Source organism: Lytechinus pictus, chromosome 3, assembly GCF_037042905.1.
Source record: "Lytechinus pictus isolate F3 Inbred chromosome 3, Lp3.0, whole genome shotgun sequence".
NCBI lineage: Eukaryota > Metazoa > Echinodermata > Echinoidea > Temnopleuroida > Toxopneustidae > Lytechinus > Lytechinus pictus.
Genome location: NC_087247.1, coordinates 62498909 through 62517158, shown reverse-complemented (window position 1 = coordinate 62517158; position 18250 = coordinate 62498909). Strand labels below are relative to the sequence as shown.

Sequence of the window (18250 nt, the reverse complement as noted above, 5' to 3'; positions counted from 1 at the left end):
ATATCTTGTTAGACCGAGGCTAACTCTAAGCTAACTTACGTTAGATCTTCGTTAGATCATAACGTTAGGCCCTATCCCAGATTATTATTTCCGGCCTCATATTATTTGGCCTTATTTTCTTGTGCTCTACTTTCTGGGGCTCGGTTCTACAGTATGCGAAATGACACTTGTTCTTAATTAGTTTCTTACCAGACCAAGAATTGCAAGATCAAGTCCTCCTTCAGTCACCTCTCTTCAGCAGGTAATACACGTAGACCTACGTGTATGTGCGATTTTGCATTTAACACGTAAACTCCCATAGACTATCACCGCAGGCGATTTGTCGCTTGATCAGAAAATATGTGGGCAATGACGTAATTTATCTGGACTGTGATTGGCCAGAAGTGAAAAAACCGTGTGCCGTGCTCTGAAAATGGCTTGCTGATCGATCTGCAAATCCGGCAAATTACGCCGTGTTGTACAACACGGCACAGCACCGTTGAAGTGGAAACAGTTTCATAGGATTTAGTAGGGATCGATTTTTTTTTGCCGTGCAGGATTGCCGTGGTGCCGTGCACGGTCGCCGTGCCGGATGTGGTGTAAACGGGCCTTAAGACTAAGTTTCTAACTTAAGTCTAAGTAATGTACCGGTAATAGGTATTGTGATTTGTGTAAAATTAAAAAGTTAGGGTTTATAGAAATTTATAAGCCAACCGTACGGTACGTACCTCAGGCGATGTTCGTGCAGGCTCGGCTCCACTTAGCCAGGCGGCTTCTAGTTCTAGTAGAGAGTAAAAATCATTTTACTAACGTAAACTAAGGTTAGTCTCATAGTCATACGAAGCCAGGACTTCTCTCTAATAGACCCAACAAAGGAAGCCAAAACCTGAAACTTTCACCCCCAAGATTTCTACTTTCCATCTAAAAGATCTAGACCTAAAAATCATGTACATGGGATAAAACTTTATTTCCGACATTTCTACGCTCTCGTTATTTTTAAAACAAGAATTCATCAAAAAAATGAAAAAATATTGTGAAAAGACGGAAGAGACTTGCCCGATGTTTACGCTGCCATCTTGTTTCTTATTGTACTTCCCCAGCGTTACGCGACGCTCGCGTCCGTAACGTTAGATCAATTCGAAATTCCCTCCAGAATGGCTCGAACTTTGAAAAATTTTCATTCTGGCTGGTTCTGCTTGATTCCTGCTGATTCCGAAGTGTGATGGGAGCTTTAGTCTTTGACGTTAGTTTAATGGAACAACGTTACAACCGATGGTACAGAGACTAAAGCATGTGTCTAAAATTCTGTTTGATAGATTAGTATGATTAGAACATAGAAGGGGCAAGGGGGTATGAAATGATGTGTATATATAAAATCACTTTCAAATGTTTGAGTCGAGTCTAAATGACATTTTGCCAATTTCATGATTTTGGGAATTCATATCACACATCAAATCAAATGGATGAGGTGCTCACTGACACTGTGACATCACAAAATTTTGAAAATTTACAACTCTTTCAATCCTTGATTAAAACCTCCAATATTTTTCTTTAATTTTTCTGTTTTTATTAAAATTGACTCATCAGGGTGAACTGTAATCTTGTAAAAATAATACATTCTGTGTGTTTTGACAAAATAATTATCGAAATCAGACTTTTCTTCATGATACACCAAACAATTTCTGTAGTTTACTCTGCCATTATCAGAAGCATTATCTGTGAAATTGGCCTATCTGCATTCTGACTTCATGCTTCATTTTCAGGTTGTATAATGGCAGACACACAGAAGAGAAGATTGTTCATTGGAGGTTTGCATCATGATCTCAAAGAAAAGGATCTGAGGGAGCGTTTTGCAAGACATGGAACCATCTCATCTTTAGAAATTAAGACCAAGAAAGATTCATTAGGTAAGTAATGTCAATGATGAACTATTATTAGTAAAACCTAACGTTAGATCCAGGAATGGGGGATAAGTCATGTCAGCAATTTTTTTCTTTCTGGAATCTGATCATAACTTTCCAGCCAGAATCCATGCTAATAATATACATGCTAATCTCACTTCCATAGTGTGATTTCATAGATATTATCTTTGAGCTTAAATTTGAATCTTGTGAAAAATTAAAATAAAACAGATAAATACAGATACTGAAATTCCAAAATTGGGCAATGTTTTATGAAAATATGTAAACTAAATTGAAATTTAGACAATTGGACTTTTATTTTTTCTCTTATTACTATAAAACTATTGACTTGTGAAATCCGACTAAACTTGGGATAGAAGAATCTCTTTGGATGGCAGATATTTTCAGCAGATCTTTTTTGTATACATGTATATGCAGGGTGTTTTTGTCTCACCTGCATAGCAGAGTGAGATTATAGGCGCCGCTTTTCCGACAGCGGCGGCGTCAACACCAAATCTTAACCCAAGGTTAAGTTTTTGAAATGTCATCATAACTTAGAAAATATATGGACAACTTTGAAAATATATTGAACCTAGTTCATGAAAGTTGGACATAAGGTCAATGAAGTATTACTGAACATCCTGCTTGAGTTTCACGTCATATGACCAAGGTCAAAGGTCATTTAGAGTCAATGAACTTCAGCCAAATTGGGGGTATCTGTTGAATTACCATCATAACTTTGAATGTTTATTGGTCTAGTTCATTAAACTTCGACATAAGAGTAATCAAGTATCACTGAACATCCTGTGCGAATTTCAGGTCACATGACCAACGTCAAAGGTCAATGAACTTTGGCCATAATGGGGTATCTGTTGAATTACCATCATAACTTTGAAAGTTTATGGATCTGATTCATGAAACTTGGCCATAAGAGTAATGAAGTATCTTTGAACATCCCGTCCGAGTTTCAGGTCACATGACCAAGGTCAAAGGTCATTTAAGGTCAATGAACTTTGGCCATATTGGAGGTATTTGTTGAATTACAATCATCTCTTTAAAGGACAAGTCCACCCCAACAAAAAGTAATTTGAATAAAAAGAGAAAAAATCCACCAAGCATAACACTGAAAATTTCATCAAAATCGGATGTAAAATAAGAAAGTTATGACATTTTAAAGATTCGTTTAATTTCACAAAACAGTTATATGCACATCCTGTCGGTATGCAAATGAGACGACTGATGACGTCATCCACTCACTATTTCTTTTGTATTTTATCATTAGGAAATATGAAATATTCTAATTTTCTCCCCATTGTCAAGTGAATCAACAATTAATTCCTCACTGAACATGTGGAATTAGCATTGTTTAATACTATATGGTTCAGTCAAGTTGGTCCTTATTGTCAAATCTGTAAAAAATGAAATATTGTATAACTCAAACAATAAAAAACAAAAGAAATAGTGAGTGATACACATCATCGACTGTCTCATTTGCATATCACTAAGTTGCGCATATCACTGTTTTGTGAAAAGTAAGCGAAACTTTAAAATGTCATAACTTTCTTATTTTACATCCGATTTTGATGAAATTTTCAGCATTATGCTAGTTTGATTTTTCTCTATTTATTCAAATCACTATTTTTCTGGGGTGGACTTGACCTTTAAGTGTATTGGTCTAGTGCATAAAAAGTGGACATAAGAGTAACCAAGTATCACTTAACATCTTGTGCAAGTTTCAGGTCACATGACCAAAGTCAAAGGTCATTTAAGGTCATTGAACTTTGGCCATTTTAGAGGTAATTATTAGATTGCTGTCATAACTTTCAAAGTTTCTAGATATAGTACATGTGGATATAGGGGTAATCAAGTATCACTGACAAGTTTTAGGTCACATGATCAAGGTCAAATTTCAATGAACGTAGTATTATATCATATGAATGGTTTTTTTTGTGAATAATTATTTTATAGTAGTTTTCAAAGTGAGCACTGCTGCTATATTGAATCACGTGATGCAGGTGAGACAGCCAGAGGCATTCCACTTGTTAAAAAAAGGTAACCGAAGTTCAAAGGTCAGCCATATCTAGAATACATTATTTATTCTTGTGATTTCTGTAGGGACAGTGATTTTCCGCGATCGCGGAAAACGGACGGAATTCATGGAATCGACCTTTTGAAACGGAAAGTGGCTTTTCAAACGGAAAATCACGGAAAACATGTTTTTTCTCAAAATGCACAAAATAGCAACAGAAATTACTCCCAAATCCTCAACAAATACGAATATCAACTGGAAAAAAACACGATCTCACCAAAAAAAAATGGAAGGAATGAAAGACAAAAAGAAAGCAAGACAGAAAGAAACAAACAAACAAAGAATAAAAGAAAGAAAGGAAGGAAGGAAGAAAAAAGAAATGGTAAAGAAAGGATAGATGTGAAGGAAGGAAAAAAAGAAAGAACTAAAGAAGGAAAGAAAGAACAAAAGAAATAAAGGAATGAAGGAAAGAAATGAAACAAGCAATAAAGAAAGAAAGAACAAAAGACAGAAAGTAGTGAAGGAAAGAAAGAAGAAGCAATAAAAAATAAAGAAAGGGTAAAATGAGAGATGGAAAGAAGGAAAAAAGAAAGAAAGAGATGGAGGAAGGAAGGATTGAAAGAAGGAAGAAAGGAATTAAGGAAGAAATAAAGAAAAGGTAAAATGATAGAAGGAAAAAAGAATGAAGGAAAGAAATAAAGAAGGAAGGGAAGGAAGCAAGCAAGCAATATAAAAAAGAAAGAAATGCTAAAAGAATAGATAAAAAGGAAGGAAAAAAAAGACTGAGACACAAAGAAAGGAAGGAATGAAAGAAAGAACGAAAGGAGAGAAAGGAAGCAAGCAGTAAAAAAAAAAGAAAGAAAGAAAAGGTGAAAGGATAGATTGAACGAAGGGAAAAAAGAAAGAACAAAAGAAAGAAAGAAGAAATGGCTGAAAGAAGGAAGAAATAAAAAACAAGGGTGAAGAAATGATGGATTGAAGGAAGAAAGAAAAAAAGTAACAAATGAAGGAAATAAAGGGTAAAAAGAAGAAAAGAAAGAAAGAAAGGAAGAAAGAAGAGATAAACATAGGATGGATGGACTCAAGAAAGAAATTAAAAAAGACAGAAAGAGAAAAAGAAATAGAGAAAAATATTTTTTTAAAGGATAGAAAGAATGAAAGAACAAAAAAGGAAATTAAAAAAGAAAGACAGTAATAAAAAATGAAAGAAGAGAGGGAAGAAACAAAGAAAGATTTAAAAGAAAGAAGGAAAGAAAGATAGAAAGAAAACAGAGGAAGAAAGTTAAAACTATCATCATAAATAAATTGTCTGTTTCTTTTTGGCTCAATTAAAATATAGCTACGAAAGAAAGTCAGAAACCAAGTGTATCAACACACACATAAATGCATATATGGGGCTACCATGTATTCAGACGATATCACTCGAAACCCGATCTGTTTGAACTAAAACAGAAGTGAAAATTTCTCCTTTTACTGCTTAAAAATGACAGAGTTACCCCAATTTTTAGGAAATATGGACATTATAAGAGCTTTTCATGAGTGTGAACTGTGAATTTTGACAGTTCTGTGTGAGATTTCTGCCAGAGGTTAGCCAAGTTTCGTTCGTGCAGCCAGTAGAAAATTTACCATGTGGGCTGTGTGGCTGGCTTCATGTACACTGTACATGTATGTTACCCTTGTAAAACTAAAAATTACATGTGATTCATTCTGTGTGTATTCTGTGTGTATTCTGTGTGTGAATGACAGAATTTAACGGGAGGAAAATGGTTTGCAATTTGAGTCATGGAATATTTTTTATGTTTATGTTGGACCAGTGAATTTGACCATTTCTGGAGAAGTTACTGGCCCAACAATGGTTTTTATTACTGGTCATGTCGAACCCATAAATCTTGCTATTTTTGGAATAATTACTGGCCACTGGCCAGACAATGATATTTTTTACTGGTCATGTCAGACCAGTAAATCTTGCTATTTCTTAAAATATACTGGCCCGACAGCGATTTTTACCGGTCTGGGACCGTCGGACCGGCGCTAGTGTCGAGCCCTGTGTAAGGTTTTGGGTTCATCAGAGATTATCCCTGCAAATTTCAGTGAAATGTTACCCTTCTTATAACTTTTTTCCAGTAAATGTTACATAACTGGTGTAAAGCTGCATTCAATTATGGCTCAGCACATCCTTGGTGACTTGCAGGCACATGTTTAGCATAAGATAAATGTTTTTCGTAACAATCCCTCTAAGATTATGCAAGACATGCAGTGTCAACTGTGAGGTGCTGTGAAAACGTTGAAGGTGTTGGTGCAAAAGTTAGGGGTGAATGACGTGTTCAACAGAGATTGAAGCTAGGCAGTTGATATGTAAATGCCAGTAACTCACAGAAAGTTAAAGAGGGGATAGGATTTCTCTGAAAGTCTCATGCTTGTGTGTTAAAATCTGTTTTCTCTTTGATTTGTGGATCTCCTTGAATTTCTTTTACATTTGATCAAATCATATGGATTTTGGTTGAGTAATGATGATAAGTTTCATATCAGTTTGAATTTTGACTGACTCATTGCATGTTTTGAGCTAGGCAGTAACATTTTGGTATGAAGTTTTATACATTTCAAAAATTTTCTTTCTTTTTACAGGTACTCCACTCAAGACATTTGCCCATATGGACATCGTTCTCACAGAAAATGAAATGAAGAAATGTAAGTTGATTAATAGGGGAAAAAAGGATAGAAATGTATTAAATTATCTTACATTCATTCAATTCATATTTTGTAAATAGTTTGTTTAGTTGTGTAATTTTACATTGGAAATTTACCCCAATTCCATCTTTCAACGGTGTAGGAGAAATATGATCTCAAAACATTACATTGGGAATATAAAGATGTTGTGATATGTTTGCACACAAATGATTATCTCCCTCTTTGCTTGTAGGTATGAGTATATATAACAACACAAAATGGAATGGGAACACTATGCAGATACAGTTAGCCAAGGAGAGTTTTCTTACAAGGTAAAATAGGCTGAGAAAAATGTTTTTAATGTTGAAAATGTAACGAGGGAATATAAATATCATCACACATTTGTGTCACCACTCTGTTGGGAAGAAGAAAATGAATTTTATTTGATTTAAAATTGATAAGATAGCTTGGCTATTCTTCCACTTGATGTTTATGAATTAACCTATAGTACACAGGTAAATGCTTTAATCAGGTGATTGCAAAATATTTAATAGAAATGATGCGTCTTAGTTGTTAATGCAGTGATTGTACTTGTGATCATGTAATTGTGCAGTTTGGGTGTGAAACCAACTTAACCCTAAAAGGACTGGGCTATTTGAGATGTATTGAAGACTGGGGGACATGATGGCCCCCCCCCCCCCCTTCTGATCTCGGCTGCAATTCGCTCGATTACGCTGAAATTTGGCATGCACATTCTTTTCCATATATACTACAAGCCAGTACAAAAAAATTCTTTAAGAAATGATAATTTTTTATTAATGTGCAAATTTATTTGTGAAAACATGATATGCATATTTAACACCCAATTTCACTTCAATTTTTTTTTTCCTGATGCCATCTTTTTAATCTAATTTAAAAAATGTTTTCCACAAAGATAATTTCAAAAGTAAATTTTTTCCTCTTTGTTTTTTTAATTTCTTATGTATTTCTTTGTTTTTTATCTTTTGTTTTTCATTGTTTTTTCAATGTAAGTTATTACAGACCACTTAACAACTAAATTAAACCCTAAATTAAAGGACAAGTCCACGCCAACAAAAAGTTGATTTTGAAAAAGGAGAAAAATCCAACAAGCAAAACACTGAAAATTTCATCAAAATCGGATGTAAAATAAGAAAGTTATGAAATTTTAAAGTTTCGCTTAATTTCACAAAACAGTTATATGCACATCCTGGTCGGTATGCAAATTGGCAGACTGATGACGTCACCCACTCACTATTTCTTTTGTATTTTATTATATGAAATATGAAATATTCAAATTTTCTCCTTGTCAAGTGAAACAAAGTTTTATTTCTCCCTGAACGTGTGGAATTACCATTATTTTAACAGTTTATGGTTAAGTTAAGTTGGTCCTTATTGTCAAATCTGTAAAAATTGAAATATTGTATTATTCAAACAATAAAAAACAAAAGAAATAGTGAGTGATGGACATAATCGACTCTCATTTGCATATCGCTGAGTTGTGCATTTAACTGTTTTGTGAAAAATAAGCAAACTTTAAAATGTCATAACTTTCTTATTTTACATCCGATTTCGATGAAATTTGCAGCGTTATGTTTGTTTGACTTTTCTCTATCGATTCAAATCAACAATTTTCTGGGTTGGACTTAACCTTTAATTAAGCAAACCAATTAGAACGAAAAATAATAACCCTTTTATGAATTTAATCTCTCATAGACTGTACACAAAGTATAAAAATGAGCCATTTTCGGCATGACATCCTCTTATAAAAATTCATGTTGCATCGCGATGCAATACCTGTATGTTGCGAATTTGGTCTCAAAAGTTGCGCGAGACTTCAAAGAAAAAAGTCATACAATTTTGCGGAGTTATCTTTTTTCGTTTCAGAAATATCACGCGAAGCGTCGAGGGGGCCATCCTTTTAGGGTTAAATGTACTGGACCCTTTGCTAGAACATTGATCCTTATTAACCAGGTCCTGTAGAAAGGGCCCTAAATTGTCTTCAGGTTAATCTATGATTTTTCAGTACTTTAGTGAAGTAAATAATCCAAAACAAGCTAGAACTAATGAAGTGATCACTATAGTAATAATAGACTTATATTTCCAGCATGACTTTTTGACCCTCAGACACAAATTAACACACTTTCTGAAGCTTATTTAATGTTCAATAGCTGATAATATTTATCAATATAGTTTAGTCTTAATAGGAAGTTTTGGAATGAGTTGAGAGAACAAGTGTTCAAGTCCACTGATCATGCATGTCCACATTGTTGACTGGCCATGTTGACTACAGATGAAAAGTTAGAACATACTTAACATAAGAAGTTCGCTCAGATGACATCATTTACTTGAAAATAAGTGCATGTCCTAGAAAGAACAAGATATAGGATGACGGCAGAATCACAGTTTATCTGTGCTTGATTCTAATATTAGAGAATGGTAACAAAAATGAGGTCACTACATAGCAGTCGACCATGTTGATATTCAAATCTAAGAGTTCATAATGGATTACTTCTGAAAGAAATTTTGTATGATACATAAATTTCAGATTGGAGCAAGAGAGAGCAGCAGCGTGTTCAGAGATCAAAGAAGATTTGATTGTAAGACCAAAGGAAAAATCACCTCATCAAGCTGCTGCTGAGAAGAGATTAAAGGAAAACTTTGATAAGGCTGGAGTCAGTGAGTTTGTTGTGAAAGGAAAAGTTCCAGGCACACAGATTGAAGGAGAGAAGGTATGATGATGCTACTGTATTATTTCAAGCATCTTATAAAAAAAAAAACATTCAAGAATGTAATCTCCCAACGACTGTCACTCTTCAAGTGTACCCATATTTGCTTGATGGCAATTCAATAAAAGGAAATTACAAAATAATGTGACTTTGAAGTAGAGTTTATGGTTAAGTGCTACTACTTATTCCAATGGGTATATATTCATACCTATGCTGTCCCAGAAATAGCTGCAGGCTTATCAACAAATATTTGTGAGATCTATTCATATCAGTAGAAACGGCGCCCCTAGTCTTTACATTTTATTACCAGGGACAAGAGGCTTAATGAAACACCTCCCTTGTTTAGGCAAAAGCAGTGAATGTGATTCAGATTCCACGATTATTAGGATTTGACATGTATGGCAGTCAGCATTTAGCAATCTTAAACATGTATTTGATGCAAATAGTAACAATGCTCCTGTAAATGATTTTATCTTAATGTTTTGATTGTATAACTAACAATTAGTATATTATTTATCTCTGAACAGAACTGGATTGTTGGAAAGTATGGCCGTGTCTTACCTGTAGTGTACGTTCGTAGAAAAGATAAACAGAAGGTTGTTTGTTGCGATCCCTCTAAATTTAGCCATCACCTCAAGAAGTTCAAGAAAGATGACAAATTGGATGAAGGAATTGAAATGCCCAAAATTGAACAATTGACTTGGGACATCCCAGAGATTCACTCAGAGGTTTCTAAGAAAAGGAAAGGAATCTTCTCACAGGAAACACCTCTTAAGTTAGATAGAAAGAAAGTGAAGGGTGATGTCGCTTTGAAGAAAGATATGCTTCCTTCTAGCATGCTGCCAGAATATAAGGTCAAAAGCTCTAATTTAGGCCAAAGTGACAGTGACTTTGATGACATTGATGATGAAGATGCTGTTACATCTATTCCCTCCATTGATGGACATATCCAGAATATTACAGGTAGTAAAGAACAACCAACTGATTTTGAGATTGTTAGAGATGGTACATCCCACATATCATTGAGTTCAAGAACAAATAGCTCTTTGTTTGATTCTAAGCCAGGATATGATTCAGATGATAGGGAGTCTGTTGATACTGATGAACTCTGTACCTTGATAAGATCTTCAAAGAACTCTTCTACAGTTCAAACAAATGGAGACTTGAACAAAAAAGAGACATACAAAACTCTATTGCCTACAGAAGATCAGGTTGCCAGAACTATAGCAATGAAAAGAGCAAATCAAACCATAGAGGAAGAGAAGGGAGGAGGAAGCAGTAGAAATGAATATGAATATATGGGCATTTTAAAAGTTCAAGAATCTTTAGAAGTAGGTGAAAGTTACTCTGAAAATGAAGAAGAAGACAGCAGTTTGAATAGTGACTATGCTTCTAATGATGAATTGCATAAAGACAGTGAGGAGGATGAGAAGAACAGTGATAAAGATGTAATAGATTATGGCCATGTACCTTCATTGAACTTTGAACCTCTCATTCTGGATCAGTCATATATCCAAGGTCTTAAAAACACCAAAGTTCTTTCAAATCATCACAAAGAGGATGAGGAGGACAGTGAAGAGGACAGTGAGGGTGACAAAGAAGAGGAGAATGGCCATGAGAGTGATGCTGGAGAGGAGGAGTCTGTTTCTCAAGATAATTTAGATGATGATATTGAAGAGGAGGAGGAGGAAATGTTGGGTAGCCCAATAGCTAGATTTGACTTTGAGCCTCTTATCCTGGACAGGGAAGCCATCAAAAAGAGCATGGGTGTGGAAACAAAACGAGATCAAACTAATATAGGATGCCACACAGAAGATGAAAAATTTGGTTCAGATAATAGTGAAACTAATGATGACAGTGAGGAGGAGAGTAGTAGTGGGAGTAGTATTAAAAGCAGTGATGATGAGGAAGATGCTTCTGAAGATGTTAACAATTCAGATCCTGATGACAGTTCTGATGGAGTATTTAGCAATCAAATAAAAAAATCAATAGATCCAGAGGATAAATCAAACATTTTTCTGGAGGTAGAAACTTCGGCCACAAAACAAGAAGTGAAAAAGTCCCCAACAGGATTAGAGCAGAAGAATGATAGACTGAATCAGGCCATGTATGACAAATCTGGAAGGTTATTATCAAAAGCTGCAAAGAAGAAATTAGCCAGAGAGGAAGCTGAGAAACAGAAGCAAGCCAATGAAAGAAGATTGGAGTCCATGAAACAACAACAGAGGGCCCTGTTGGATCGGCAAGGTGCTATCAAAGGAGCTTTGTCAGCTGTGGTAATTATTTACTTCATGATTTGTATTTGTAAATTCTATTTTTTTTTTTGGGGGGGGGGGGAGAGGCGGGTCTTATATTTTTAATATGAATGATATATTACATCCTAATACAGGCCTCTACAAATGTTGGGCGGTGATGAAAAAATTTGCTTGTCCAATTTCTTTTAGAATTTTTTTGCTCTTAATTATTCTTTTATGATGCTACTACACTTAAGTTTAAAGATCAGGAAAATTAACAATAAATGAGAATCATGTAGTAAACGCTTATACTGTAGATCGGTATATAAGTTTATTTTCAGCAAAGTCATGTCATCGGTTCTTATTGCCAATAGAGACATGGATCTGCTCATTTTTACTCGGTTTCGCTAGTAGCTTCACTCACACTACCTTTGGAGCTATTGAAATAAGTCACTGCCGATCGTGATGACAGAAATCGCCAATTTTAGTGTGATGGCTCATCATTTACTCGTTTGGGAACAATCACAAATCTTGAGGCCGAGTCACAAAGTTTGCAGCGAGCTCGAAAATCAGCTGACTCGCTTATAATGTATAGCGCCGATGCATGGCGCATCCGCACACGGCGAAATAATAGGTTTCCCCAGCCTTCGTCATTGGCGAATTGCGCAAGATAGTAGTGCATGTGCACAGTGTATTTTAGAGCGTAAGACAGCAGCCCCCATAGCCGTTCTGCAAACGAGTTACCTGGCAATATGTTATATGTAAATTGGCATTGATTTTACATGTTTCCACTGTTTTTTGTTGGTTTGACATTGTATGAGAGATAATAATAATTGTGATTTATAAAAAATTTATTGAAATTTACTGTAATTTTTTAAAAAAAAATTTCAAACCAAACCACTTGCCCGATCAGGCAATTGACTTTGAGAAATTCTTGCCTGCACATCATTTTCACTTGCCCTGGGCAAGCAGGTTTGTCGTGCCCTGCCTAATGATTTATGTGACTATTTCATTATCCATCAGGATAAGGACTTATGACTGAGATTATATCATGATTACAGCACTGTTGAATGATTTCTATCATAAATCTGTCCTTATTTCATTACATAAGAAAATGCTCTCTGAAAAAAAGAAATTTTCCATCAGACTTGTTCCACTGTCAGATAAATGTGAAGGATTGTTCTGTCATTATCTATTTCTTTGAAGGATGACAAAGAGAAGAAACAAGGAAAGCACATAACATTTGATTCTGATGATGGAGAGTCTGAGGGTGATACAGGGTTAAATGATGAAACCAATTTTGCTGGACAGAAAATACAGAGCAGTACTTCACTCTTTGAAAGTGATGATGATTCTGATGATGATGAGGAGGAGGAGGATTCACTCCCAGAGAACAGGGGCAGGAAGATGTGGGATGATGATGAAGACGATGATGGAGTTGATGATGAGAGATTTAAGATTAAGCCTCAATATGAAGGTGAAGCTGGTCAGAAGGTAAGTGTTGTTTTTCATTTCTATTTGAGAGAAAATATATCTGCGTCAATGAGTTTCAATGTCATTATAGAACAGTTATATAGGGGAGTGTCTGTCATTGGATGGTTCCAAATTGGGAAAATACACTCATTTTGAATGCATTTGATATTCTGTTTTATTGTCTGGGATTAAACTTTATAGGAATTTGGTGTATGACAATGAGTTCACAGATTTTGTTGTAGAATTAGTTTGATGATTTTAATTCATATTGAGATGAAAATATTGGGAAATTTTCAGTGTAATATTGTACTATATTGCTTTAAGAATATATTTCCTTGTTTAGTTTTTTACGTGTGTGGTTTTTTGCCAATTTCTAGTTGCTTACATAATAGTGAATTTGGTTAACTGCTTAAAATTAGATTTTAAAATATAAATATATGCATGAAAGAGTTTATATTATGTTGACAGTCAGTGAATTGCTAAATACTATTTTACAGCTGATTCAAATGGAAGCAAGGTATGGAGGAGACAACCGCTTTAAACTAGATTCAAGATTTCTAGATAGAAAAGATGAAAATGCAGGATCTGGTTCTGAAGGAGAAGGCAATGAAAGTAAGAAGATTTTAGCTTCTCATATCTTTAAAAAAAAATCAATTTGTTTGAGTTTTTTCACTGTTTTCAGAGGAGTAGCATTCTTCCAAAGACCTGAAATCTGAGTTTTTTAATATCAAGTTTGTAAACCTGGGTCATGTGTTTTAAGTAGGGCAGCTTATTGAAATTAGTTGCAACAGTAGAAACCCTGGTGACACAACGATTATCATATGTCCAAGCATAGTTATCTTACAAGATGATTTCTGCTTGTTTGTATTTGATGGATTTGACAAATTAGTATGTTTTTTATATGCCCGCCCAGATACGGGACGGGACGTAGTATGGTATCAGGCTCGGTGTCCGTCCGTTAACTTTTCTTTGTAAACGCGATAACTTCAGTTTACCTTTCTTTACCTAGGCCTGTATGATTTAGTTTGTATGATACTAGCATGGATCCCAGGAAGCCTTATGATTTTGATGTCAAAGGTCAAGGTTACACTGTTATGTTTTCATTTTACCCTTCTGAAGTCCTTGTTAACACGAGAAATTCAGTATAACTTAACCTGGGCTCATATAATTTGGTGTGTATGATACTAGCATGGATCCTAGGAAGCCTATCGATTTTGAGGTCAAAAAGTCAAAGGTCAAGGTCACAGTGACATGCTTTCATCTTACCCTTCTGAAGTCCTTGTAAACGCAATAACTTCAGTTTAACTTAACCTAGGCTCATATAATATGGTGTGTATGATACTAGCATGGATCCCAGGAAGCCTATCGATTTTGAGGTCAAAAGGTTCAAGGTCAAGGTCACAGTGACATGCTTTCATCTTACCCTTGATTAACCTTTTGTTGTTTATACATCATTTTCATAATAACGATTGAAAATGGAAAGCGCTTCCACTTTTCTTGCTTGATCTATAACTCCATTTTCCGCGTTAACAGGCGGGCGTATTATGTGCTCACCCCAGCGACACTCTTGTTTTTAGTGCATACACTTAGATAATACTGGTGGAGCTTGATTTCCATAGTCTCTTTATAAAGGTGGTGCCCCTATCACCTTATCCTCTTTTTAGTGTAGTCAGAATAATTTAGTATTCATAAATTACAGCTCATATATCATTTGATCCTTGTTGCTTTATAATCATCTATTTTATAGATGGTGAAGATGACCTATCTGGTGACCTACAGGAAGAGAAACGTAGATCTTTAGCCATTCTGCAGAATATGTTGGGAACACCAGTCCTTACGTCGTCTAAAGCTGTGGAGCCTAATTTCAAGTATGATGTCTTCTTTAGTTTTAAGCGTAACAGAAGAGCAGTGAGGAAGCTTTTCTTTTTTGGCTCCTTGGGATGATGTATTTTGCTTTCATTTATCTGTCCTTTGTTATGAATTCAATAAATCATGGGTTGATTATTAGCATGATTCACTATGTCTTCTAAGAATGATGTACATGTACTTTTTAATACATATTTTAATAATTTCTAGTGGTTTTCAATCAAAATTATACATGTATTTTCAATGTAATTTCATCTAAATATACAGAGTGAGAAGTACTTTTCTTTTCCCCCAAATGAGAAAATATGAATTTTACACCTTATATTGTTATTATTATTTGTTCCTTCTTGTGTCACCATATTTAGATTGCGGTATGGATAATTTTTTAGAATATAAATATACAGCTATCAAGTTGTTTTTTTACCATCCAGAGATCCATCTCAACTCCACTATGATCCAAGCAGAGATGAACATAGCAAGTATGAGCTTCAAGGAGATGATCATGAAGATGGAAGGTGAGTGAGTGATATGTGAGAGGTGATATTTGTACTTGCTTGTTTACTTTTTAATATTTTGAATAGTAAGTGATCAGTGCCCTGCTCTGGCAGTCATTCTGAAAACTATTTGACATTTACAAACATATTTTGAATGCAATTCATTGACTATTAAACTGAGCATGAGGAGTAGATATTACTTTATGATATACCGTTAGGTATGTTTATCATTAACTCTGTATATATTTTTTAGCGATATTAGTTTTAGGTAAGAACGTTAACTATTGAGTACCATTGTTATTCAAAGAATTACCTTATTCATTCTTGATATCTGTTATTTTGACAGTATGTATTGATATTTTATTATCTGTGCACTTTGATTTAAAATTCTAGATAGAGCTACAGAAGTTTAAATCATGATTACATATTTGATGAGAAGTATATGAACAATTGTATCAAATTTGTATTATGTTTGCAGTGATGCCAATAAATTAGAAGAAGATATGCGTAAAGAGAAGAGAAAGATGGATGAAGAGAGATCTAAGTTACCTGAAGTCTCTAAGGAGAAATTCTTCCAAGTTAGTAGTAATCTCAAAGATGCTTTTAGTGCAGGAGAGATGGAAGAGAATGCAGATAGAGGAGGAGGAACTTTTACATTCTTTGGAGGAGATAATTCAGATATTGAAGGTATGAATCTTGTATGTTGTTCAGATTCAGTTTGTTTTTGTTGTAATGTGAAACAGGCTATCCCCTATAGAGCATTCCAGAAGCAGACATGTTGGAGGACACACAATAGAAACCTGTCCATCAAACCACGATAAAAAATTGAGTTTTCATGGTCCATTTTTGTGATGTCATCTGAATCTACGCTATTGTGTTTGCACTGGCTTGTAAAATTTGCTTCATTCTTTAGACTAGTTTGAAGTTCCATTCTGCGCATGTCCAGAAGAAGCTCTTTTGAACTCAAATTGCATGGTTGTTTGATATTAAATGAGATATAAAAAGCACCAACCAGGGACAACCAGGAAGGATAAGAATGTACCCGCTGAGCACCTGCCTGTTATAACCCCATGTGATGAGCTGACAACGGGTGTTTCAACAATGCCTTTCAGGTGTTTCGGCAATACAGACATTTTCATTTGACTAAAGTTTCTCAGAGCAACAAGATCAAGTCGGATCCTGTCTTGGATTGTCCAGTTCTTGATGATGCATTAGTACATTTTGCCGGCATAACGGGTTTCAGCAAACAAAAATAACCATAATTCAAGCAATATTAAAGTTAATTATGCCAGATTCACGCTAGAATATGCATAAATTATACAAAATATGTTCATAATTATACATAGGCACAGTGAACGGATTGAATTCATGGAATTTGACTTTTCAAATGCAAAATCACAGAAAACATTTTTCCTCAAAATGCACAGAATAGCAACAGAAAAAACTCCCTAATTTTCAAACGAAAAACGAATGTCAACCGGCCAAAAACACGATCTCACTTCGCTTTAACAATCATGACAATCCACACATTGCGACTGCACTTGTCTCCATTACAGATTCTTCGAAATTACATTCACGTCCGCATAGCGATTGAACATCTCTCAATGAACGTAAAATTTAGGCAGAAACACAGCCGTGTGTTGCTGCCCTCTGCGTTCGGTCATAATATTATGATCGCAGTACTTCTCAAATCCGTAATGGCGGATAGGCGAAAGTCGTTAACTGCTCAAAAAGATGTCCACAAAGTCCGAAAATTATCGATAAAATATCATTCAACCCTAAAATAATGCTAATAATGTGAAAGATGAGGATATTTCTTTAAATAGTTGTACTTGTATCTCTTCAATTACGATAGATTTTAAAGTGTTGTTAGTACAGTGGCAGATACAAAGTTTGACCCGTGCAAACATTTTGACATTGCTACTCATGCATTGCGTATTGATTTTCCATGTAAACGGAATTGTCACTTTTTCATGTATACAAAGTCTATTGGGAAACAGAATTTCCATTTTCAGACATGCTGAAACGGAATCACAAAAAAATCACTGTCCCTATATAGGGGAAGGCGGGGTAAGTTGAGCATAGGGGCAAGTTGAGCCAACCCCCCGGCCAGTAATGAATGAGTCAGATATTGTGGTGGTGTCATGCATTGATCACCCATTACATAACCCTTAACCCCACCACATTTTTTTCAAAAAGTATTTTTTTAGAGGGAAAAATATGAATTTCAGCCCTAAAAGTAAAAAAGGGTGTGAAATAGATCAGTGCTTTTTACCCACACACATCTTCAAATATAATAAAGATCTTTCATGTAAGTAGTTTTAAAATTGTATATGTCTTTTTTTCATGATTCTTTTAAAGTTTTATATTATGTTGGTATAAAAATATCACAAGGGCTTCCCTTTTGTTCATAACTAAATTGAGATTTGCAAAACAATGCTTCTAGAGACAAAAAAAATATATAGATATTGCTTCTGCAGAAGCCAGTCAGCTCTGAAGGGTTAACATTGGCACGCCATATTGAATACCAAACCCCTGTGGAATGCTTTGTCAATGATTGGGATGCTTTTGTATTCCTATAGATTTTTTAATGTATTGTGCTTTAGTTTCTTATCTTGCCTAACTTTCCCTGCACCAACTATGATGTCTTGATTATTCATCAATTCTTTCAGATTGTGCTTTTCATGAGATCCACTGAAAAGTAACAATGCATCCATTAATGAATGGTATTTATCAGTTGGCTAAGTACATTGTAATAGCAACATGCTAATGCATTCAAAGTAGAAATGCAGCAAATCCCTTCATAAGGAGATCATTGAAATATTGTCACCTGGGGAGTGTTTCATCAACATTTCCGTCT

General features: G+C 34.9%; 1 protein-coding gene across 2 annotated transcripts; it reads left to right on the top strand.

Moving 5' to 3' along the window:
- The first annotated feature begins 615 nt into the window (after window positions 1-615).
- LOC129256840 (nucleolar protein 8-like) lies at window positions 616-17693 on the top strand. 2 transcript variants are annotated; one of them, XM_064097532.1, is made up of 11 exons: window positions 616-636; window positions 1743-1886; window positions 6535-6597; window positions 6830-6908; window positions 9143-9326; window positions 9851-11599; window positions 12764-13051; window positions 13528-13642; window positions 14778-14898; window positions 15328-15411; window positions 15869-17693. In XM_064097532.1, exons 2-11 carry the CDS (start codon window positions 1751-1753, stop codon window positions 16209-16211), a joined length of 3162 nt encoding a protein of 1053 aa, XP_063953602.1. In that variant the 5' UTR covers window positions 616-636; window positions 1743-1750; the 3' UTR covers window positions 16212-17693. The 2 variants fall into 2 exon arrangements, with proteins under 2 accessions (XP_063953602.1, XP_063953603.1); XM_064097533.1 differs by lacking the exons at window positions 616-636; window positions 6830-6908.
- The last annotated feature ends 557 nt before the right edge of the window (window positions 17694-18250 follow it).

Excerpts from the sequence above, each read along its gene's own strand:
- LOC129256840 (XM_064097532.1), top strand. The coding sequence starts at position 1,751 with ATGGCAGACACACAGAAGAGAAGATTGTTCATTGGAGGTTTGCATCAT. Across the intron at positions 11,600-12,763 it reads AAGGAGCTTTGTCAGCTGTG|GATGACAAAGAGAAGAAACA; the intron begins GTAATTATTTAC and ends ATTTCTTTGAAG. Across the intron at positions 14,899-15,327 it reads GCTGTGGAGCCTAATTTCAA|AGATCCATCTCAACTCCACT; the intron begins GTATGATGTCTT and ends TTTACCATCCAG.